This window comes from Sphaeramia orbicularis, chromosome 16 (genome assembly GCF_902148855.1).
Source record: "Sphaeramia orbicularis chromosome 16, fSphaOr1.1, whole genome shotgun sequence".
Lineage (NCBI taxonomy): Eukaryota > Metazoa > Chordata > Actinopteri > Kurtiformes > Apogonidae > Sphaeramia > Sphaeramia orbicularis.
Genome location: NC_043972.1, coordinates 34,383,460 through 34,409,000, shown reverse-complemented (window position 1 = coordinate 34,409,000; position 25,541 = coordinate 34,383,460). Strand labels below are relative to the sequence as shown.

The window sequence follows — 25,541 nt, the reverse complement described above, 5'->3', positions numbered from 1 at the left end:
GGATATTTGCTGAGAAAAAATAAAAAAAAATATTGCTCATAAAGAGGTTTCAGCAGAACATAAGAATGTATTTCTGAGCTGATTAATGCTGAAAAAGTCCCTCACCCTGGATGTGACACATCCTCTGCCTGAGTTTCAGTTCTGACAGTTTAACTTGAATCATCTCCACCTTTTCTGGAGTTTGTCAGGGCCTTTGGCTGACTTCTCCGTCTCCATCCGCTCTCACCTCCAGATAGCTTCATAGGGAATAATGCTGAGTCATGGGGAGGGGGGCACTAAGTCCGTTTCGACTGAAAATGCTTTTGCTTCTGACAGGTAAGCAATCCTTCAATCCGCTTTCCCTGCCCGCTGTTCTCTACCCACCTTTGCGCGGTGATGATGCCCAAGCGCGCAAGAGGAGGAGGAGGAGGAGGGAGGAAGGAGAAAAGGAGGGGGGTCTTATCCAAAATCTACCCACCTTTCCCCTCCCATCTACCACCGGCACAGCGACAGACACCTCCTCTGGCCTATCGCACCATCGCCGGAGCCCCCCCCCTTCCCTCCCTCCCTCCTCCCCCGTGCGCCCTGCCCACCCCGGCGGTCTCTTCTCCAGCCCTGCCAGAGCCAATCCGCGGCTGGGTGTAAGTAGGGCAAGCCGCTTCCTGGTTTCTCAGAAAGGAGGAGCTGCCTGGGAGTCGGAGTGGGCCAGCGGAGGCAGGCATAGCAGGCAAGGCGAAAAGAAGGGGGGGTCAAAACAGAGAGGTCTGCAGAAGGAGAGCACCAAGAGGGGGGAGAAAACCAACCCGACGCGCGATTGACGGACGGATCTCCCCGGTGTGGAGGTGTCGGACGCGCACGGAAGGAGCGCACTCCACTCCCCTCCCGGTGTGGAAGAGGACACAACACCGTGGAGGTTAAAAAAATAGAAGAAAAGAAGTAGTAGAAGTAGTCAGGGTGGGACGGAGTAATCCAGGAAGTGTGGAGGCCGGTGAGGTGGTGGGAGGCGACGAGGCAGGACAGGTGACACACCGGCGCACAGGTAACCCTCCACCGCTCCACAGCACCGCACCCACGCAACTTTAATATAAATGTGATTTAACCTGAGTTTGTCATGACAGCACCAGCAAACCATGGTCTCCCCTTTCCTTCTCCCCTCCTCCTCCTCCTCCTCCTCCTCCTCCTCCTCCCTCCTTCCCGGTTCTGATCGGGGTCACGGGAGGACTATCCACGTCACGGGTGTTCAGTAACTCCCGTGAGGCACTTCGACATTTATTTCTCCTCACGGGTTTGTTAAAAGTGCGCACCGCTGTGATGTGAGTGTATGTGGGAGTGGGTGGGTGGAGGGGTGGGCTGTGTTCTGTGCGCAGGTGCCGGTGCCGGTGCTGTTCCGTCCAGGTGATAGACGGAGCCGGGTCGGCGGGTACATTTCTACAGACTCTGTTTCTAATTATAGCCGAGAACACCGGCTGACATCCAAAACCTAACCTGCTCTCACGCACATCACCTGCCTGTCCGCTGCTCATGGGCACAAAGCGCACTGGATCTGTACGGGATTTAACCTGTGAACATTTTAAGCAAACCCTTCACTGGTCTGATACTGTCATCATCCTCATCCTCATCCTCATCCTCCCTATGGCGCACCCTGTGTTTTAATATAATCCTGTCCCCATCATGTGTTCCAATAGGCTGTAATGTTAGGTTAAGGTTTGCCTGCCGGGTGGGGAGGGGGGGGGGAGGGCTGTCATGCCAGTGGGCTTTTAATGCGTGTGTTTGTGTGTCATTACAGAGATGTGTTGCTGACTCGCCCCTCTGACGGACCGGCTTAACAAGCTCAACTGGCTTGGGTTTGGTTTCCCTGTCTTAGGCACAGCTTGTTTGGTTAAATCTTCAGCCGTCCATGAATGTGTTTAGTGTTAATGCCTCATGCCCTGTTGTGGTGTCTAGGTGTTGTCCATTTCTGTTGTTGAGCTCACCCCCTCTTCTGGGCCTGACACATCGTCTACGGCCTCTGTTTGTGGCCAAGAAAAGTTTTTAGAGGAGTTTTGTTTTCTCTCAGTCTTTCTGTTTTATTCCATTGTTGCCCATCATGTGTGAGTTTTCCTACTGGGATGGTTCCCAACATATGGAAGAACCATCAGGGTTCTGAAATAAATTCTTAATGCCAGGCTTGTTTGACCTAACTTTGTCTGCAAAATAATTAGACATCTGTGCTTCATCCTGTTGTCCTGACATGACCTCCATCCTCCTCCTCCTCCTCTCCTGCTTCTTCTAGTTCATATATAACCTGACTCTTGTTGAAATCTGCAGTTGTATGCACACATGCTCTATATATAATGGCCTAAATCATAAAAACACCATCACCTCTGAGCGCTGGTGATCATTTTCATCACAGAGGTGTGTGTATGTGGTTGTATATGTGTGTGTGTGTGTGTGTGTGTGTGTGCGTGTGTGTTCTCACACACTCCTACTGACTGTCGGACAACTTATTTTCCGTAGAAGCCAAAGAGGGAAGCGGTTGGTTTCTATCTCATCTATTTTTTTTCTGTTCTTTTACAAGAACCCCCTACTCCACCTCAAATTACATCTGATGCATCATATGATTGCTCGTGGGTGTGTGTTGATCCAAATGCACACTGCCTAACTCTAACCCAATTTACAAAAGAAAACTCCTGCCTCGATTAGTCAGCACTTTGTACTTTTCTTTTAGTATTACTTCATCATTTACACATTGTCTGCATTATTCTCTCTTTGTCCTCTAACACACATAAGTATCAGGGGTGAATTGTTCATATATTTAACCCTGAAAGACCTAAACAGCTACTGGTGACCAAAAGCATCTACTGATCTAAAATGCTTAATAACTTTTACCCACTAATCCTTTTGATATGTGGAAATTATTCAAGTAAAATGCACTTTCTCAGCTTTTTAGTGGCATCAGATAGGTCTTTTTTGGATGTTCAGAGGCTTTGTAGGCTCATGGAAACACCGTCATCTTTACAGCTTGATTCATCAGTAAAATACGTATAATTTGGCAAATAATTGTGGTATGGATGCTTGTTTTTATGTCCAGTTAATGATATATTTTGCTGAAATTGTCTTTTTTTTTCTTCTTTTTTCTGTTTGTTTATAACAACCTTTAAATTTACTCTGAGCTTTTACAAACATCTATATAATTAGTGAATTAAATATAGGAAAATACTTATTTTCTGCTGAAAAATGTAAAATACAGAGAATAATCTGATAATAAATGGTGGGAAAATTATAGTTAATCATTTTTTAATTCCTTGCCTCTTCCCTCAGGTGTATGACCTCTGGTGACCTTTGAACTAAGACAGAGGAGTGAGACAGAGACAGTAGGCGCCCATCTTCAGGGTTTATGGACTGGAGGTAGGAATGGAAAACTATTAGATAAATATTACACCTGAATATCAGTATCTACAACCATATAGAAAGCTTGACATGGCTGCTGTCTCCCAAAAAAGTCTTGGCCCATAGATGTATATAAAGATGCATATATTATCTATAAATGAAAGTTCTTGACTTATGGAGGTGATGAATCCTCCTGTAATCCAAACACTGTATTATTTTATCTTAAAGGATGTTTGAGGTGAGATGTGCTCCTGTTTCTCCATATGTTTCAATTGTCTCCAGTCTCTATGTTTACGTCTCCATGACCTGTAGCTCACACTTTTCCTGGAATGCACTGTTGCTGTTGCACCTGTTTGAATGTACCACAAAAGAAGATAGAAAAAACACACTTTAATGATATAAACACTCAGAGCTCCATAAACCAGGCCAGTCGCTGTGTAAAATGTGAGGGTTTGTCAGATTCTTCACGGTTGTAGAAAGTTTCAGAGGTTCTTGATGCAGACGCATTGGACACAGGTTTTTTTTAACATAATTATGAGGCTCTCAGGCTGATTTTATTGGAGGATTGTTCAGGCTCCTGACTTTGCTGTGGAAAGATGCACAGTGGTTAATTTTTGTTGTAAGATTTGGGGAGTGGACTTGTCTGATTTCAGTTCTTAATTGACTGATGGGGTTTGTAAAGTATCATATCATTTATTACTATACACACTACATATAAGTAGGAGGATTTACTGAAGAAATACAATAAAACATATGAAAGAATCCATGCATTAAAAAAACTTAATGAATAAAGATCAAGCTGAACAGATCAAGCTGACCCTTTTAGTCTTATTTCTGATCATACATACAAACGGTTATGATCCTTACACATACAGTAAGGATCATGACCATGTATTACTGTTAACTATTTGATTTTATTGTTTTATTTATAGCATGTACTTATTTATTGTTTTTAGTGTATTTTCTTTCATTTGTTTTGTTTTTACGATTCTATGTGTAGCACTTTGGAAACATTCTTGTTGTTTAAATGTGCTATATAAATAAAGTGGATTGGATTGGATACAGTATCTATCTGCAGTTAGGAACTAATAAGTGTAATGGGTTTTTGTTTTTCTGTCGTTTTGTTATTGGGTCTAACTTGGAGCTGAATTTAATTTCCCAACCTTTATACATCACAGACCACAATTCACAGAAAATTTGATGTAATTGTGCTTAAAACAGGCTTTTTCCTATTTAAGATGCTCAGTTTCTATCTTCTCTCTCTTTTCAGTTCATTAACAAGAACTTTGCAAAACTGTTAAGATTGTTTTTTTTTCCTTTTTGCACTTAATCCAATGATTATCACATTTAATTGTGTTGACTTAAAGGTACATAATGCATTTGTTTTTAAAGCTCTGCCTGCAGGTGGGAACATAGAATTAAAACATTATGTTAATGAGGAGATGTCATGCGTTTGCAAATGTTATCATAAATAAAACTTGAAGCTTTTTTTTTTGTTAGGGAGGTTTACCCTGTTGTAATGGGACAAAAAACAGGAACATAATATTCACATCAAACAAATCTGATCAGTTTGATAAATCATATTAAGACAGTTAACTAAACTAAACATTCTGGTACACAGCTGAATACATCAGAATCAGATCAGAATCACCTCTATCCACCAAACATTTTCAACAGAATACAAGGAATTTTACTCTGTTTTTTTTTTTTTTTTTTTAACTATGCTCTCTCTCTCTGTACAACATAATAAACAAGCACTAAAAAAACACAACTTAAACAGATTATAAATAAGAAAAAAATTTTGTACAAAAAAGTGTATAAAAATGTATAATACATGTCAGATTAATTTAAAACATAAAATATATGTCATGTTTATAAAAACCAAAGTCTTATCTAGAGAAAATGACCGTAAAATTATATAAAAATAGATCATTTGAGGTTACTGAGTCTGGTTTTATCAGTTTCAGTCCATGTTTGTTCTGAGTAAAAGAAATGACACACTAGACACATGTAGACGAGCACTGACTGACGTCTTTGAGTCCAAATCTATATCTGTTTCATTCACACTGTCTCCTGTTTTTTTTTTCCCCCTTCTTGACAAAGTTTACTTTAGAAACCATGTTGTGGTCACCAAACCTCATTAAGCATTAGTTTGTAGAGAATATGGGAGGAGCTGCAGATAGGGTGGGCTTCTCAAAAACGTCCTCGTTGTTGGAAAAAATATGAGCCGAATAAAGTGGTCAAGCAGTTAAATATTTTATAGGCAAACTGGAAGTTAACTCCTCTGTGGTTTGTCGACTGCAGATGCTGTATAACTGCAATCGGCTTTTAAAGATGGCTCCGTATTGATACCAAGAATAAAACAGGCTGGTGATATTTATAGGTTTTGTTATGTGAGATAATCATTACAAAGCATCGCTGCTTTTGAGAAGTTTAAAGTTTTATTGATAATCATAAAATAGATTCAAATTTCTTTACAACAGAGCAGTCACTCAGCACTTTAGACACAGTTTAGAAACAACTAGAAAATAACAAAGAGCAGAGAAACATGAATTTTTAATACACAACAAATTACTATCATATTATTTTAATAATACACTTCATTAGAGCAAATTAGAACCTCAGGAAGCACATGCATTTTTTTATTTTTATTTTATTTTTTTACCTTTTTCACAAAATAATTAAATATACATTTGTAGTTTTGTTTTTTGTTTTTTTTTTATTTGTAAATTATGTTCTTCAGGACTGTTTTGGTATTTTTGCATTTATTGGTAAGGGGATGTTTTAGAGGGGACACAAGACAAGATCAGATGGATGATGGGAATCTCAACTGCAGATTAGAAGTAGTTTTTTACTTCTATCTGAAATATAGAAAAAGATATAGAATAAATAGATAGTAATAATAGATACATAGATAGAGACTAAACTGAACACTGTATATTCTGTAAATAATTCAGTAACTGCTTATTTTAATTTTAATTTTGCTTTCTTTTCTTGGGCTGATGGACATTGAATTTCTCCCCAGGGATTAATAAACTCAATCTATATGTGTATATAAAAATAACAAGTACAGATCCTCATTATTCGCATTTGTTTACAACCCAATGAACATCACAATACAAAACAAAACAAGCACTTTAATGCAATTACAGTAAATTGAATCTATTGCTCATCAACCTGCCAACATACAGGGGAAAACAGCAACTTCAGATAAAGAACATGGAGATCGAGTTTATAGTTTATAATAAATATTGATGATTACAAGAGAAAATAAAAACAAAATAAAATAAAATAGATTTTCTGTTGCAGTGTATAAATATAAAACAGCGGTGTACATTTCTTGTTAAGCAAAAAAGCATTAATAGAGAAGTGCGTATTGTTATTGAATTTTTACTTGTTTGTGAAGCGTGTGTGTGTGTGTGTGTGTGTGTGTGTGTGTGTGTGTGTGTGTGTGTGTGTGTGTGTGTGTGTGTGTGTGTGTGTGTGTGTGTGTGTGTGGTGGGCAACGGCATGACATATCATGTGATCCTGGTTTTGTATGGCTGGTGACTACCATGTGTCTGTCCGTGAACTGGTGGGTTTGGGGAAGTGACATTGAGTGGTCTGTTAGACAAGGAACACACACCACACACACACACACACACACACACACACACATACTCCTAAACATACATGCATGCACGCACATCCAAATGCTTGCACAGTTCCAGTAAATGCTTTAATCAGGGCATGTGAGCCCATATAAATTCCCCCATTTCTGACATGGGTCTTTCAGTTTCATTCAAACCGACTGAGTGGGAGGAAGGTGGGGAGATAGAGACAGAGTGGGGGAGGGAGAATGGGAGTTTAAAGAAGTGAAGCTTTCCTTTTGCACTCCCAATATCTGACGGTGTCTTATCATTTTTGTCTTTCGACGAAATCACTATCAACACAACCCTGTTCATTCCAAGAAAATCTCCCCGTTTTGGCTTTTCATCAATCCTCCCTTCATCCATCCATTCAACCTTTTACATGACTGGACAACATGTTCAATATCTGGTCAAATGTTATGTTTTGACCATATATGGTGCTTGTTTCTTCACATTAAAGCAGAGGGGTGACTACATAGTGGCCGTAATCCATTCGGCTGCTACCACAGTTGAGTCTTGCCCCCACTCGATCTGTGTCAATAGAGGAAGTTATGTATCTGCTGTTTCCTCTTTTCAGTCATGAGTTTCTGTAGCATTTGACAGCCCTCCCGCGCTCTCGACCACCGGCCTCACAGCCCACGCCACCCAGCATTAACCAATAGGCAGGTGGCCATGACTGCTCTTCTTGTAAAGAGTCACAAAGAAAGAAAAAAACAAGCTTGAGAAAAAAGCATCATGATTCAGCTCTGCTAGTAATGGTGCAATTGTTTCTGTACACATTGAGCAGGCGGTTATAATAAATAGGCGCAGTGAAACAACACTTCAGGGAAAGTGAGAATAAACACCCAAACATGAGCAGTCGGGGGAGTCATCGGTGCTGAAACTGACCCTTTTCATGTATGATGATCAAAGGGGAACCCCAGCAGCAAACGGAGATTTTGATTCCAGATGGCTGCACATCATCCCCTTTGGAAAAACAGCATCACTTTTTTATTTTCTTCATTTCTATAAAACAAAGCTGGTGCACATATGATAGAATATATTCATATTACACGTAATGCATCAAACATCAGCAAAAAACATCTACTCTGAGATGAATTGCTCTGTTTATGTTTTGCACTCACGTTGTTGACTGTTTCCTACCTTTTCTGACCCCGCTGCAGAGGGCTCATGCATGTTTGCATCATTCAGTGTGACCCAAAGCCCCTCCCTGCTGAAGTTCTGATATAATGCATGGATTTACAGTAAAAACAATCTGTGTCCTCCCTTCCTTGTATCGCTGCCATGGTGCTAAGCTCATTTATCAGGAAGGTGACACATCTTTCACTCATGTCCTCTAATTGTCTTTTTCCTTTTTCTCTCCCTCTTTAGACCTGCACTTCTTTTGAAATGAGTGTTTTATTGTTACGGCTTTAAGGAATATACAAAAAGCCATATTAGCCACAGTTGTAGCAAAAAAAAAACCCAAACAAATTACATCATCTTGGTCATGTCACATTAGTCCATAAAATTCTCAGTCTAGAATCAAACTTGTGCTCTTCACTCATTTTCTCTGTCAGTTTTTCTTCTATTAATCTTTACATCGGTACTAGTGGTCGACCATCTTTCATGAGCACAGGAACAGGAAATTGATCAGGATCAGTTAGTTTTGCAACATTTCTGTGTAAAGTATGTGGCAGCACTTCTGCAATGTTTTCCTCTAAAATGGGAGATGACTTGTGTGGGAGAAAAGCAGTGGTTGAGACCCTCCCAATGATGTGGCAACTAAAACTAAAAACACACACAGTGACACGGAGTATATTGAGAGTTGGATTTTATCAGCATCCTTATCAGCTGTTTTGTGCCGGCTAAAAGGCTCTTCAATTTCCTCTGTTTCCTGTCATCTCCATTATATTTAATCTGGTTGAAGAGTTGAGCACCTGAAATCATGACTGTTTACAACTTACCGTCGAGAATGTCTTTTGATTTGATGCCCACTCATGTCTCACGTCGCCCATTCACATCCACCAAAGAGAAAACGTAAAGTGCAGTGACATTAACCTACTTTTACACACAAACCTGTTTATCTACATACACAGTAGGAGGACACCCACACAAACTGTCACGTAAACACACAGATTCAGAAATTAACAATGCATGTGGGAAAAAAAACCCACCAATGAATCCCTTTTACTATTTCTAATTGTGGTTTAGTCATTCAGTTTTGTGGTTGTTTTTACAGCCACTGTTTGTGATTAGTGTGTTTTCCTCATTTGGATGAACATAATACTTTGATTTGAAAAAAATATAATAGAAATACATTAGTAGCTTCCTGAAATTTAACCTTGTAAAGGTTTAATTTATTAAACGTGGAGTTAAATTAGATTGTGGATTAAATTACAATGATGCATAGTGTATGGTGTTCCTGTTATGCTGGTACACACAAATGCATGCATTTATATACAGATGGTTTCAGTTGTTCTTTTACAGTTTTTGTCAGTTTTCTCATACTTATTTCATGCAAAGTCCACTTTTTAAATAAATACATAAACACAGTTTTAGGAAATTTGAACCAAATGTTAAAAAAGCAGAATATGAAAAATACATTAATAATATTAACTCTTAACATTTTAAGTAATAAAAATTCTGTTTTAAATAAATTGTTTGCTTTAAGTACATTATGTATTTGTACATAATATACCCTTCAGTGTCATTTACACACAAATGTACTTCAGAGTATCAGTGACACAAAATAATTCACTGTTTTGTAACATTGGACAAAAATGGCATGTTTCAGGGATGTAGGGAATCAAATTTATAATCTGTTTCTCAAAACTATAGTTGAAATGACTAATGATATTATTATTTTAGGATTCTTGTGCACAAAGTTGTAATTAATATATTATCAGCCACAGTCGTATTCAACTTTTTATCACATCCTTTCTCAACACTACACGGAAATATAAATAATTCTGCAACACCTAACCTGTAAATAAAATTTGTAGTTATTTTCTAAAAGTGTAAATATTCAAAGGAACATTTTTAAACAATTCCAGGGACAATTTATATTTAGACCTTATTCCTGACTTGATTTGCTCTTCTTCGTGACCTTCATATCTGCGTTACCACTGAGCAAACAAATAAAATACTGTGCTTGACGAATTACACTTTATCACTCTTTCATTTTTCACTTTTTCCACTCACTGTCACTCTGAGAGGAAATGAGCCTCATTCAATTCATTTCACATGTACTGTACAAAAATTAAACGTCAGTCTCTTGCATATTAAATGATAGTTCTGACACAGAGTATGAGTCGCCCACGCACCGTGACACTCCACCATTCACACACACACACACAGAGTTGTGGATTGTTGGGGGTAGAAACTGCTGACCAGATAAGGAGCTGAAGGAGAGGGAGAATAAAGTGTGAAACCACTCTGTCAGCATTGCCTTTTCTCTCACATCTGTGTGTGTTCTCCATCTTAGGGTGAAACTCCCTTTTGGTGATGCTAATGATAGCGCTGGCTGCTACCACATCTCTCCCTCAGACATCTGCGCTCACGAACCCACACACTGACACAAACATACATACACCTGCAAGGACTTGTGCTACTTCCTGTCACTGGGTGCATGTGTTCACCTCTTGCTCGATTGCTCTGTTTATCTCCTAGTCGTCATGTCACTGCTCCTCTCCCTTCTCTTTTTCTGTCTCCCCCGTCCTCTCCCCTTGTAACTTAACTCTCTCTACTCTTGTTTCATGTCTCCTCGCTAACACAGATTGTTCGAGGCTGGGACTAGATTTTCCTGTCTTAACCTCCCCTCCTCTGTGCTTTATCTTTCAAAGTATCTCTACACCCACTCCCAATTCACTCACTCATTCTCCTGTGTTTCGCCTCCTTTTCTTGTAAGATTTCTAAGAATATGTGTGTTTTTAGAAAACATGCCTCCCTCATGTTCCTTTTCTTGTCTCTTCTCAAATCTCAGACCGTTTTCCTCTTTCCAACCTCAGATTGATTTCTTTTCCTGCTGTAGATCTCTTCCTTTCACTGTGTCAGAAAAGTTGTGAATTACAGTCACCAAATACAAATAAAACAAAATAAATGTGTACATTTCATTTCAGTAAGGAAACTATTACAGTTTTACATTGAATCATCGGTTTCAGAGTGGTAAAATGGTTATGCTCATTGCAGAAAGGAAAACAATAAAAAAGAAATTGCGCAAAATGAAATATAAATATATGAACAAATGTGGAAAATTGTTTGAAAATTCCACCCTGCGTGTGTTTGAAAACTTGGTGCAACACTGACTAAACAGGTACCAATAGTAATTTGTTCATTGTTTAGTACATTAAAGTTTTAAGATTTAAAAATGGTACCAGTTGTGACATTCTGGGCCAATTCTGATCTTTTTTTTTTGTTTTTGTTGTAATATGTTTCCCCCTTTGTGACAGAGAAACAGAGAAATTCTCTTTATATAAACTTAAGTGGAACATTTTCAACCTTCTTTTCAATTAACACAAATTCAGATTACATTTATGAGGCAATCATGAATACAATACAACAGATAAACATCGGCCACCGTCGCCACTTAATTTCATTTTATTAGTCAACAAGACAGATACTAATTTTTGGATATTGTGCCAGTGCATCCCTACAAAAATCATATTCAGAATTGTGCACAAAAATATGATTCCTATGATTGAGCGGTTTGGTTTTATACACTTCAAGCAATAAGATAATCGTCATCTGGGGTCAAATTAGTCTGTTCCTTTTTTGTAGAAATGGCAAATAGGAATAAAGTCAAGTAAAATCTGTCAGTTAACCTTAATTTGTTCTCAAGAAATCACCTTCATTTGCAATGACATCAAGTTGAATTAAAACAACCAGAGAAACTTCACAAAGAAAGGTCATAATAGAAACTTTCAAAACCATAAAATGCAGTGTACACAGTTTCATACAACAGCTCTACATGATGGTTATATCGATTCTGAATTGTCCAAATAGTAATCCATAAATATTACCATATTATGTGAAGACATTTCTTAAAAAAAAAAAAAAACATGCATGTTGCCTTATAGGGAAATTCTAAGTGTAAATGATGACAACAGTGAGTGGTTATTGTAGGACAGAGTGTAAACACTGCATGTGCACCCAAATGTGTGTTGATAAGCTGATAATCATACTGGTGTTCAGGTCTGGCATGCAAACGGGCTGCTGTTGTAGCTCACAGCGGAGTGTTGTGGTGTGGGAGGGCGAGGGGATAAGGGCCTCCACTCTGCCAGCCAAATGAATAATGTAATGTGTTCTTGGAACTAAGACCACAGTGTGCGCATGCGTGCACACACACACACCATAATGCCCCAGTTACAGTAAGGACAGAGGAGGGCTCAGTGCAGGGGCTTTTGTCTAATAAAACCCAGAACAAAGTTTGGATCCACCGAGCTAAGATGGACCTCTGTTGTTTTTCATCCTCGAGCCTTAGTGCAGCCGTTCAACTTATCACAATCATGTCTCGAGTCTTGTCTTTGACAAATTCAAATCCTAATTCAAATGTGATCCGGCTTCGTCTGTTTTTATATCTCCTGGTAAGATGCAAATGTCCCATCCAAGGGGAACAGTTGAGCGGGTGGGGCTTTTGTTTTGTCTCCCAGCAGGGATGTAGTATTAGCAGAAGACCTGGGTGTTTTTGTGTGCAGTCACTGTTCGTGTTACTTGCAATCATTGCTTATAGAGGTTTAATTCTACTACGGACTGGGAGGCCACTACCATGGATATGGGGCCCCATGAAAATAAATAGCACTTTGGACCCCACAACTTCAACTCATACAAACCCTGAAAATATAATACCATACAAGCAGGAAACAATATTCTCCTTACAATAAATTGAATGATTTTGTGTAAGATTGAGAAGAAAGGTGTAAGCCATCTTCATATAATTTAACTTTAATTTTATATAATACATTTTTTTACATTGATATACAAAAAAAAAGATATAGATAACTTACTAAATTTCACTTGGTCTGCCTTTTTCTCTTCTCTCATATGCTTCTTCCTCATCATCTGTATTCCCATTAGTGGCAATGTCTTTCAGTTCTCACTCCACCTCCACACTTCTACCTGGTAAAACACTGTCACTTACACATGGACCTGGCTCTGCAGAATGCAGTGATACACTTGATAATACATCCCTAATAGCAGTCAAAATAATATCATGACTAAAACTGTCCAGCATCCAATGAGTAATGTAGGTTGTTTCTGTTTTATCCATGGATTATTGTATTGTATGTATTATTATATAACATATGGTTTGTAGAGCAAAAATGTCATACAAGAACTCACCTTCTTCAGATATGCACCTTGTTTTTAATTTGATCGTGTATAATATCCTTTATATGTTGTATATATTTCTTCTATCCGTGGTATAGATTTGGCCCTTTGTACATTTTCAGTATTTCTTTGTATTTTTGTATATTTTCAGTATTTTTCAGTATATGTTTTCAGTAAAATTTCCTGTGATAGTTTTTATATACTCTTTCTTTTTGCACTTCAAGAATTTACTGCTATACAGAACAGAACCCCTAAAGTTAAATTCTATTCTATTCTATTCTCTTCTATATCAGTGGGGAGACCTGGATTTTATAATTTTTTTGCCAAAACACAAAACAAAACTAATGCAAAGAACAAATACTCATATTATTGCCATGTGAAGCAAACAGTCTTTTACGGTGATAGGTAAATTATTTTAGTAAAAAAAAACAAAAAAAAAACGTTCTACTATTTTCTAAGGCCCCTGTCAGTCATGAGGTCTTAGAATCATCATGACTTTTCGCCCTCTGATTACAGTTCTCGACATGGTTACTGTCATCCCCCTTCTTCCTCCTCCCCTACTCTTCCTCAGTAAAGGTGTCCCAGTTCTACACTCCACTCACTACCCCCCCCCCAAAAAAAAAAAGAAAAAAGAGGGTGAATAAGAGTGACTCCCCTTACCCTTAACCTTTCTTTCACACAGAGAAGAAAAGTGTTGAGAGGAGGACGAGTGTGGAGGAGAAACGGTATGAGCTTGAATCTTACTTTCCATCTGTTTGGAGGCTTTGATGTTTTTTAGCGTCGTGGTTGTTGTGCATTGTGATTTGTTATGTTGTGGTTATGAAAGTATAGGTTTGACTTATTGATGTGCAGGAATATCAGTGTTGCATTTAGCAGAGTTCAACACACCTACAAAAGCATACACAAATTCTGTTAATCACCATAAAAACTCAAATACACTGTAAAATTTCATTTTACTTTCAGCACATTTACAATTTTATACACATACAGGTGCAATATAATTAACACGTGAAATGTAAAGTTGGGTGCACATTTTAAGTTTTTCAGATTTCACTTTGCAGTACTTTCATGCACTGAGGAAACCTGACAACACACGCAACCATAGTGCTCACTTTAACCAAAACATATGCACACAGTCACAAACACACACATGCACAGGCGCTTTGGAAAACATCTGACATCAGAATTCATAAAAGCATTTCTCCTTCTCAGCCACAGTTTTCTGTGAATAGTATAAAGTCATATTTTCCCCCTTAGCACTGGAGCCTGATATAATTGAGGTGGACTGGGAAAACTTACAGACTTTAACGGAAAATAAGAGCCATAAAAATAATACTAACAGCTCTAGTTCCAGTCATCGCACGCTCTGAATGTGTGCAGTGGGATTTAATAATATATGGTGATAGATACTACAACCTTCCACTCTGAAGAATAAATCTTTGTGTGTAGGTTTGGTCAATCCTGCAGCTGTCATTTTCCTGGCCTTCCCACAAGTTTGTCCCTTTTTTTTTTTTTTTTTCATTCAACAGTTGCTCTCAGTCGTGGTGATGGCATTGGACAGTGTTCTTGTATTTAAGTTTCCATTTCCTCTTCAGTAAAAACGAATCCGTGGCGGATTCTCTCCTATAAATATCACATTTGATTTGTGTTTTTTGGTGGTCTTCTTCTACCAAAGCCATCTAAGCTAGATGGGTTTGAGGTTTGGTTGTTTCTAAAGAGTACAAACAAAATAAAAGTCTTCAAATACTATCTGTGCTTTTTGAAGTCATGATTAAATCCACATTGTTAAAAGAGAGGAAGAGTGTGCAAATAATGAAAGCGAGGGATGAGGAAACCGTAGAGTTGCAGAGGAGGTGAATTCCTCTATCGTCGTCGACAAAAGGAGTGGGAGGTGAGAACAAAAAAAAAAGAGAGATAATAGAAACAATTGTTGGAAGTGTTTGACATCTAGACATCAGCAGTTTTAGCGCATAAAAGTGATTTTTAATGTTTCGAAACACTTTTCTAAAAGCGTTTTCTGTGGTTGTGTGCTTTGGCAGTTTTACAGACGACATGTAATGACACACCCGAAGCCAAACACTGATATGTGACCTTAAAGTTCTGATCCTGAATTAACATGAATAAACTCAGAATAACACTGCAAACATGTTGATGAGCATGTGCTTGTGAAATAACATTATTTTGTGTGTAGAGACAATGTGCTTGTGGTGTGTCCCTGTGGGCTGTTTTAACATTAGTTACAATGTGTTGCAAGATTCAGCAACTTATGCAGACATGTCTATGGTTACCAGCGAAAAACAGAAACAGGTTTACAGGGGCAGAAAAAGGGGGGATATCAACACTGTGCAGTTAGAGTGTATGTGAAGTGTACATGTCATGATGTGTCATTATTAGGTGACTCAGAGACAGACCGGAAAACTGATGGGAATCATTGTAACTACTTACTATTTTCCGAATACGTTTGAGTTCAAAGGAATATGCCTAAAATAAGAAGCTTGAACCACCAACCACCCATGATGCTTTTTTTTTTTTTTTTTTTCGTAGTGCGCCGGAAATTTAATGTGCGTTGTGTGCTCCTCCTATAACCCCTTTGTGTCTGACTTGTATGCACTGCTTTACCAAAGATAATTTTGTACGTCTTTTGTTTTACTGCTTTTGGGATTAATTGGATTTTTTTTTTTCTTAACGGAGCATAAAATGATATGCAGATGTAAATTTCTGCTGATTATAAAACACCAGAAATGTATTTATCTGCAGATTCATTTACTGACGCTGATTCAATCCTGCAGGTATTTATGCACAGATTTTTCACAGGGGTCTCCTCTGTCTCCAATGACCCCCTGTATATTTTATAATACTGTGATGTAAATGTAAAAAGAGACAGCAAGAGGCAAGGGAAAACAGGTCCATTAACATCCTCTTTTGTTTCTTTATCAGTCCTATGCACCAACGCGTGTCATCTTGGCTGCTTAAAGTTAAAGAGACACAATAAAAAGAAAAGCAACAGGTTATTTTACCTATTTGTAGTAGAAGCTATGTTTTTTTTTCATCACACTGATGTGTTATAGGTCAACATCTCAAAGGAAAAGCAGTCTGTACCATTTTCTCTGTGTGGTACAACTTAATGTGGTTTAATTCTCATATTGGAGCTATTTGAATGTTTGTTGCTGGGTGTAATATGAGTCAGAATGGCAATATGATTTTGGTTCTTACACAGGTGTTTGATTTTTTCTGGTTTTTGAACCGACTTAAAAAGTAGTTGAGTTTTGGTATTTCTTATGTGTTTTGGTTGCATGTGCAGATTTCCTTCCTGTCAGTCTCACAGGTGTCGTCTGATATTACACATAAATTAATGTAAAGGTTGTGTACCATGAATCTGCTGTCCCATAATACCCATACACCTGCCGGCTGCCATTCGAACAAAGCAGAGGTCGACAAGGAGATCATGTTTATCGGAAAGTGTTCGGAAAATGGGCCGTTGGGTTTAGGAGAGAGGGGGCGCGTAGGCGACCGGCGGGGGGAGGGGTATCTGTGAACCTGTAATTGCCAGTGTGCACCCTCTTTTTGATATAACAGGAAGAGAGTAAGTGAAAGAATGTGTGAAAGAGGCAGACATCCCCAAGGATGAACGCTTAACCCCGACTTCTGACAAAGAGATCAGACCTTTGAGCTAGACGCCTGAGTGTGGAAGAAAATCGGAAAGAAAAGCGGTGTTCAAAGAGAGAAGGAAGGCGAGGGAGAAGACTTGTAAAGAGTAAAAAAGATGGATGCCAAGAGACACACACTGCCTCGCCTCCAGCTGACTGTGCCAATACCAATTAAAACGGGGAAGGTAGGGTCACATTTTAGACCTCTGGAACTTTAACACATCCTATAATTGGTAGAAAAGTTTGTTAATTTTTTTTTTTTTTTTCTTTACACAAAGCCTAAAATAGTTTTTAAAACGTAGTACTTATTTGCCTTGTACTTTTGCTTTTTCCATGGTATGGGTGGAGTACTTTTATCTGTGTTTTAAATAGGCTGGCGTTAAGATCATCATCACATAACAGGTTAAATCTAACAATAGTGGGTGGGGGGAGCCACAGACTGGCACGCAATGTGTGTGTGTGTGTGTGTGTGTGTTCCTGCTGCTGTGCGTATGTATTTAACAGGGTGTGTTTTGGAGCAGGTTATGCAGGTGGATGTACTGTCGTTGTGCAGAGCCCTCTGGGCACGGTGTGAAAACTGCTGGATGGCCAGGGGGCTGCCAGTTGCTATGGGAGGGAGATGAAGGGCAGGGAGGGGGGAATCTGGAGGGTGAGTTGTTTGTGGAAAATCTGGTCTGCTCAGGTGTGTTAGCAATATTGTTGAGCAGGTATAGTGTGGACAGGGTGAGGTGCGAGCTTAGGGAGCCGAAGAAGGGAGTTGTTGGGTCTTATTACCAGCAGGCCTTGTTAAGTCTCACAAAAGGAAATAAAAAAGTTAGTTTCTTCACTCACGACGTTACGACATATTATGTTTAATCCACCACAAAGAAGTTTCTTGTAAAGACCTTTACTTCTATCGAAGACGAAGAGTGAGTTGAAAAAAAAAAGAAATCTAATAACTCTACTGTATATTCTGTAGAAAAACAGGTTTTCTGTCTTTCTGTATGACGTATGTTTATTCCAGTCCTCATAAAGGTTGCAATTTTTCTTGCAGTTTTTTTCCTTCCTCATTCTTGCTCTGGTACTCCCCCCTTTCACCCACTCTAGCCTGTCACTTCCTCCATGTCTCGCTTGTCTTCTCTTTGTCGTCCATTAGTGACTCTCTTTCTTCTCCAGGTATTTTAATCAAACGGCTAATGCTATAAAGGGTTCACACAGGAATTAACCTACTGCCCTGTGCTTACACCACCTACATTGCGTAATCTTGCTGCATCCTTTCTGCACAGCCATTATCGATTATTCTCTTCTTCTTGCTTTTGTATTTTGCCTCTCCCGCTGTCATCTCAGTCGCCTTCTTTGTCTGATTCCCCAACCCCCCCCCCTCTCATTTCACTGGACAAAATCACCACCTCCCACTTTGGTAATCTGGATAGAAACTCAAGGGAGGATAAGAGGGGAGAGTTGATGCTAAGCCTGGTTTAAATTGTCCCTCATGTGAAAGGGAAGTCCTTGTGTAAGTCACACTAGTAGGCTATTAGATGTACTATTAAAGAATTTTAATTGTGTAAATGACTAGAAGGTTGGTCCCTCGTTCTTAAAAAGTGAAAATATATCTAATAATCAGGATTTTACGAAAGTGCATTGTGACTTGATGCTGGTATCTCTTACTTCCACTTACCTGACCTTCCTTTCTTTCATTCAGGTGGCAATGTCTCCAGGAGAGGACGGTCTGATTGGGATCCCCTTCCCGGAGCACAGCAATGAGCTCTTGTCCCATCTGAATGACCAGAGGAGGACAGGGCTCTTGTGCGACCTCACGCTGACCTCCCGTGGAGCACGCTACCCAACTCACCGCTCCGTCATGGCCGCTGTCAGCCTCTACTTCCGGCGGCTCTTCGGGGCAGAGGAAGGGGGGGGTGAGGGCGGGGGAGGTTTCAGCGTCTGCCAGCTGGACTGTGTGGCACCAGATGCCCTGGATGCTCTGCTGGAGTTTGCCTACACCGCCACACTGACCATCCCCAGTTCAGGAATGAGAGATGTGTTGCGAGGTGCTCAGCTGCTGGGCATCCAGTGTGTGGCTGACGCCTGCAGAGACATCCTGGGAGAAACGGTGGAGGCAGAGGCGGAAACAGCAGAGGAGCACAGAGTCCAGCACACCGCCACCGAGAACATGGTGGAGGAGAGTCCTGAGAGGGGATCTCGGAGAAAAACGGACAAAAAGAAGGTGAAAAAAATTGGGTCACATCACAACAACACCTCGGTTTTAAACCCCCCACTACCCGCTTCACCCTTCTCGCATCATTCACCTGCATCCGACAGCCTCCGCTCCCTGCCGTCCACTCAGCCCCCCAGCCCCGAACCGGAAGTCCAGCACCTCAACTCTGGGCAGAACGGCGACCCCAGAGCAATCACAGAGCCAGGCAGGGGGGCAACACTAAACGGTGGGCCACTTCACTGGCTGCAGGAGCGTCCCCGTATAGCCCACCCTCCACCTGCCCCACGCTCCAATGACAAGCTGTCAGAAGATGATGATATAGAGAGTTATGGAGATGAGACCATGCTGATGGGAAGCATATCCATTCCTGCTTCTGGGGTGGATCGAGGGGCGGTGGCATCAGTGGTGGGCCCGGGGAGGAAGAGGAAGTCTCAAACACCCCAGCAGTGCCCAGTCTGCCAGAAGATCATTCATGGAGCTGGAAAACTTCCCCGACACATGAGGACACACACCGGAGAGAAGCCCTTTCAGTGCTCTGCCTGCGGAGTCCGCTTCACTCGGTATACAACTCTTACTTTAACTTACTGTAAAAATATCAACCTTTCTGAGGCTTTCAAAAGTTCATGTGTAAGAAAAGGGCATGTTCATCTTCTTACATGAAGTTTGTGTTGGTTTGTGGTGGTATCAGCTGAACTTGCCTTGGCATGGCCTTTTTTTGTAATTCCTTGCAGAACCAGGTACTATCAGATACTAATTCTACTGTTACCTTCGCTGAGGTTCCAAGTAAGCTGAAACAAATGCATAACTTGACATAAAACTATCCCAATACAGACTGGTTGACAATCACCTCTTTATCAGTATTTGTGTGTCATCATGTTGTGGCATGCAACACCAATGCCTGACTGGCAGGAAACCTCCAAAAACATCAGAGCAAATTTGCAAGCGGGCTTTACAAGTCAGCCACAGATTTGTAGGTGTAAACAATTATATTCTTACCTGAAATATTTTCTCTCTAAAATCATAAGTTACATTTCTAAGTTTTTCTCCACCATCATCACTGCAGTGATGCTGAATATTTCACACTACGTTTATGTTGTGTTGCTATAACAACCAGCAATGAACAAGGAGTACTATCAAAGGTATTGTGATTTACAACAAAAGAGTCTATTCTTTGGGTGTTCAACACATCACAGCCTTGGGGAGCCCAGAGTCTGATCACTGTGAATGGGGTTCTACGGGAGAAGTGGCTCATTTCCCCAAATAAACAAATAATTTGTGGGAAAAATTGGTTTTATAAAATTTGACATCTGTGATGTGATGGTCTTTAACATCTTATCCATAAATTTACAAATGACACATCCACAATAAGAGTAAGAAGAATGAGCTAAATAATAGTTTGACAGTTTGATGTGTTTTGACTGGCAAATCTCATTTCTGTCATGAAACAGAAACACAGACTTTATTCACTTACATTTTATGTTTCTTTACTTCAAAACCAATGTTTAATAAAAAAAAAAAAAAAAAAGTCAATAATGTCACTAAGCTCTGTCAACACAGTTAGGAAATTCACTGTCCTGTAACATAACACTGAGCGAGGTCTGGTTTCAACCAACTCGATATGTAAAGCGTCATGATATAACTTTTGTTATGATTTGGCGCTATAAAGAAAAAAAAAACTTGATCTGATTTGAGTGACACAGGTGACACAAGTCACCAAAACTGAAGCTAATTAGCCACAGGTTAGCCTTCAACAGTCCAGCTAATATTCTAATATTTAGTCAGAATACCTTCAGTGTTATACCTGCTGAGAAGAAGATGAACTTATATTATCAGTTAAAAAGTGGAATTTGTGGATGTTAACTGTCTTCATTTCTATGCTAACACCTGTCACAGTTGCCTCTACACCAGGGGTCACCAATCCTGGTCCTTGAGGGCTACTATCCTGCATGTTTTAGATGTTTCTCTCTTCCAGCACACCTGACGGTCGTTATCAGACTTCTGCAGAGCTTGATGATAGGCTTATCATTTGAATCAGGTGTGCTGGAAGAGGGATACATCTAAAACATGCAGGATAGTAGCCCTCGAGGACCAGGATTGGTGACCCCTGCTCTCCACTCAGACTTCTGTAACCTCACATCCATGTGTCAGTCTGAACTAATGCACCTTTAATATTACTGTTTTCTTTCTTTGCCTCTGTCGTCTTCACTCTCTTCTCTCCCTCTTTTAATCAGGAATGATAAATTGAAGATCCACATGAGGAAACACACGGGTGAGCGCCCCTACCCCTGCCCCCACTGCCCGGCCCGGTTCCTCCACTCGTACGACCTGAAGAACCACCTGTCCCTCCACAGTGGGGCGCGGCCCTTCGAATGCCCACTGTGCCACAAGGCCTTTGCCCGGGAAGACCACCTTCAGCGGCACCGCAAGGGCCACAGCTGCCTGGAGGTGCGCACACGGAGGCCCAGACGTGGACCCGAGCTGGGGGAGGAGGGCAGAGGAGATGGGGGAGGAGGGGGGAGGGAGCAACCCAACTCCCTGGAGTCGCTGTCCTTACAGGCCCACTCCTCGGCATTCCTCCCCCACACCGTGTTGGATGCTGGGAATGGATCTGGCGCCGGCCCTCCGCTGATGTTCGCAGGGGATACTGAGAGGGAGCGGTCCCTGACCCTCCAGGCCCTGGCCCAGCTCGGGTCCCATAGGCTGGCCGGTTACCCAGGGGTCTTCCTGCGAGGTCTGGATCTGCGAGGGGGCCGAGAGGCGGAGGGAGAGGATCCAGGAGGAACCCACGCACTGGCTGCACGAGACAGATGGGCAGATGAAGTGGAAGAAGACAACGGAGACGAGGAAGCCGAGGAAGAGGAATAGTGAAGAGAGAGAGTGTGTATGTGTGTGTGTCTGTGTGGTAAAGCATCCACAGTACAAAAAAAAAAAAAAAAAAAAAAAAATCTCACTCAGGTGGCTGGACTAAAGACCTGCTGCTCCGATATAGAGAGCTCTTAAAAAAAGATATTAAAAGAAAAAAATGGAAAACGGGTTTTCAGAAATATTTTAAACGTTTGTCTGTTGGCTCTTGGCATTTGATTTATTTGACTTTTGCTTCTTGTTTGCTGTTTAATTGTATGTGTTTTAGGTTTGAGCTGTTTCTTTTGATTTTATTTTTCTAGCTGGACATGTGTGAGTTGAGTGTGTGGTTTCTGGGATGACTTTCATTTTCACTATGCAATCTAAAATCCGGAGCTGCAAAATGGGAACTATTTGAAGATGTATATTTTAGTTACAACAAAATATATTGATTCAGGTGCAATTCAGTCATATCATCTTGAAGTTTGTGTACCTACTGCCCTCTGGTGGTGATCAGTGGAAATGCAGTCTAATCAAACTGGTTCTGTGCATTGTAAGCAATAATGTTCTTTGTGTCTTTCTTGATAGGGACAAATGATCTTTGCTTTGATTTGGTGCTTATACCAAAGATTTTAGATTTTAGTTTACTTTTATTCTCAAATCTCTTAAGTTAACAGGAGAGGAGAGAGGTGACTTGTAGCCAATGTTGGGTTTGAAGAACTTAAAGCTCTTCCCAACTGTTTTGATAGCCATGAGAAAGAATCTGCTTCCATATTTGAGTGTTTCAGAGCTGTAGTGCTCTGTAACAAATGCCTGACCAGAAAAGACAAAGTCTGGGTCGATGAGATGAGTATGTTGAAGACAATTCTTCTTTTCCCAAAGGCTGTGGATTTCAGTCTTTCAATGCACTCATTTGGTTTCCTTGTATGAAAAAAATGGAAAGGGGCAAAGAAGGGGTGAATGAGCTGGCTTGCCCCTTTTTTCTGTATTTATTTATTTATTGTTATTTATTATGGCTCTTCTGCTGACATTTTGTGAGACCTAATCCAGGACTAGACTCAGTGGCCCTGATGTCACTGTTTTATTTAGTCTTCATAAGTCTTACAAGAAGCTGCATTGCGCTAAAGATTTTGGCCCAACATCTCCATGTACCTAAACGCCTTTCATGAGCTGCGTGTCTTCTTTTGGTGATTCTTCCTCGAATGCATTCTTTGCACATTTAACCCCGTCAGGTTACTGCAATAACACATTCCATCCTCCGGGGGGATAGCGAGAAGGGAACATAGCAAAGAAGAAGAAGTCAGGGGGGTTAAAACCTTCAATGTAAGGGGAATAGAAAGTGACTTTGCTGTTTGAGTCAACATAGTACTGTATCACATGTAAATGCATGGCAGTTCTTATTGATCGGCCACCGCTGCGTCTAAAGGGGCCATTACTTTTTTGAGTCTTCCTTCTTCGACCAAAATCCTTTTTTCTTTTTTTTCTTTTTTTTCTTTTAGTTTTATCAGATTTTTTGGTAAATAGCCAGGAGGCCAGTGCATTTGAGTCCTGTCAGGGGTTGTAATGCTTTAATGGCTCAGAATGACAGCATTTTGCTTTTTATTTTCAATTCTCTTGAAACCCATGTAGTCAGAACCTGCTGTAGCAGCTGTGCTGTTTTGGCCTTGTGTGCACAATCCGCTCCTTGTTGTGTAGTAAATCAACTTATTTTCCAGTTTTTTTGCACTATGAGATTTGAGAGCTTTACGCCTTTTGTCTGATCTTCGAATATCTAGTCCATTAACTCACTTGGTACCATTTAAGATTGTGATTGAAATAGACAATACTTCTTTTAAACCCAAATACATTGAATACTAGTCCTTCTGCATATTAGTACAGAGTTATTGTAAAATAATATATATCAATATATATTGGGATGAAGTTGCCTTAGATTTTTTTTTTTTTTTTTTTTTGTCGTGCTGCAACTATTCTCAGGAAATCTTGAGCAATGCACTAAGTGATTATATAAAATATAAATGGGAAGAAATTGTTTGGTGCTGTGGAGTAATTTACACTCAGCTTGCAAATGTAAGGCCAGTAATAAAAAAAAAAAAAAAAGAAAAAAAAAAAGATGACTATAGACTGTAGCTTTTGCATTATCTCATTAGAGTGAAATGTGAGGTAAACATAGGCAAATCTTAGCAATGATTGTAAGTTACTGGCCTTACTGGAACCTGTCCTACTGCTATGACATTATGACAGGTGGTCCTATGCATGAAGGGTGTTGATGCTCCCTGTCAGAGCTTTGTGAATGAATGAGAGTAAACTGATGCCAGCTGTGAAGTGTATGTTTCTGTGAGCTGTTCTTTTCTTGGCTTTCGGTGAAGGGACACGGAGTCTGGTCTGAATAGAGACTCCGCTATCAGGGATACATTTTTGTCTTTCAGTTTTTAGTGGACCTTCTCAGAGATGTCATTTTCCCACCATTTGTTTCAGTCAATGTAAAGAAAATAAATAAAGATATCTAAGCTTGCTCTTTGGTGTCCTTCAGTTGGTTTGTACATTTAAAAAATGCAAACATTCATCATATATTTCATTTTATGCAAATTCTCATAATGAACTCAAGTACTGAGGGGGTTTTTAAATGTTTCTGAGACCACCATCTTTTTAAGACTGCTGATTGGGAAAATATTACATCAGTAGTGGATCTAGAATATTTTACATGCAAGCAGTTTTTGCAGTGTTGCATGGGAGAATGGGTGGGTATGTAATTGAATTAAACAGAAATACTGTTCATAGTTACATCATCTGTTGGAGTGAAGCATCAAAACATGCACATCTGAGTCTGAGTGCCAGGTAATATTACAAAGGTTGAATAAAAAAAATAAAAAGCATATCAAAAATGTATTCCAGCCACAATATTTCAAACAGAATTGCTTTCCTTTACTCTTCTAGAAAACATATACAGAACTGTCTAAAATATCAAGTCCCTTGGTGTTATCTGATCAATCATCTTATAAAAACACAAATAATAATAAATATAACAGGAATATGTGTATTTTTGTAGGATAATTGATCATTTGGGGGTATTTAAGATGATTACTCTAAATATTTTTCTCTACAAGTTTGAAGAAGAGCAGCACTGCTACAATATATTCTATTCTATTGCCAAATATACACACACACACACACACACACACGCATACACACACACACACACACACACACAAATATAATTTATTTATTTTTTGCATTTCTTTTTAAGACTAGTATTCAAAAAAAAGAAAAACTGCAGCTCTTAAAAAGTAAAAGTCTTTATAGCAAAATTAAAATTTAATTATAAGACAATAATTACCCCTAAGACATAGAGGAATAGAGGAATGAAACACTTTTCAAATTGCTTTTGGTTAATGTATTGTTTGTTTGAGAACTTTGTGGATATAGTAGAGGTCTGTTTTTACAGAACCCCCACCATATACGACTAAGATCTCACTAAAACCTGTTTAAGGGAACATTAAACTACTTATGGTCTATTTCATTGTACATGACAGTGACCCTCGCGACCTATGAATGACTTCCTCATCGGTGCTTCGTATG

The 25,541-nt window shown here is 39.8% G+C and overlaps 1 protein-coding gene across 3 annotated transcripts; it reads left to right on the top strand.

The window, feature by feature from the left end:
• Positions 1-668: 668 nt before the first annotated feature.
• On the top strand, positions 669-24,478 carry zbtb7b (zinc finger and BTB domain containing 7B). Of its 3 annotated transcripts, XM_030159292.1 has the most exons (4): positions 669-1,018; positions 3,280-3,366; positions 18,612-19,684; positions 21,356-24,478. In XM_030159292.1, the coding sequence occupies exons 3-4, from the start codon at positions 18,618-18,620 to the stop codon at positions 21,987-21,989; spliced, it is 1,701 nt and encodes a 566-aa protein (XP_030015152.1). In that variant the 5' UTR covers positions 669-1,018; positions 3,280-3,366; positions 18,612-18,617; the 3' UTR covers positions 21,990-24,478. The 3 variants fall into 3 exon arrangements, with proteins under 3 accessions (XP_030015152.1, XP_030015153.1, XP_030015151.1); XM_030159293.1 differs by lacking the exon at positions 3,280-3,366; XM_030159291.1 differs by lacking the exons at positions 669-1,018; positions 3,280-3,366 and adding an exon at positions 16,840-17,115.
• Positions 24,479-25,541: the final 1,063 nt, after the last annotated feature.

Bases quoted from the DNA above. Each gene is read 5' to 3' on its own strand.
- zbtb7b (XM_030159291.1), top strand. From the start codon at position 17,047: ATGGATGCCAAGAGACACACACTGCCTCGCCTCCAGCTGACTGTGCCA. The intron at 17,116-18,611 runs GTAGGGTCACAT...TCTTTCATTCAG, and splicing joins TACCAATTAAAACGGGGAAG to GTGGCAATGTCTCCAGGAGA. The intron at 19,685-21,355 runs GTATACAACTCT...TCTTTTAATCAG, and splicing joins TGCGGAGTCCGCTTCACTCG to GAATGATAAATTGAAGATCC.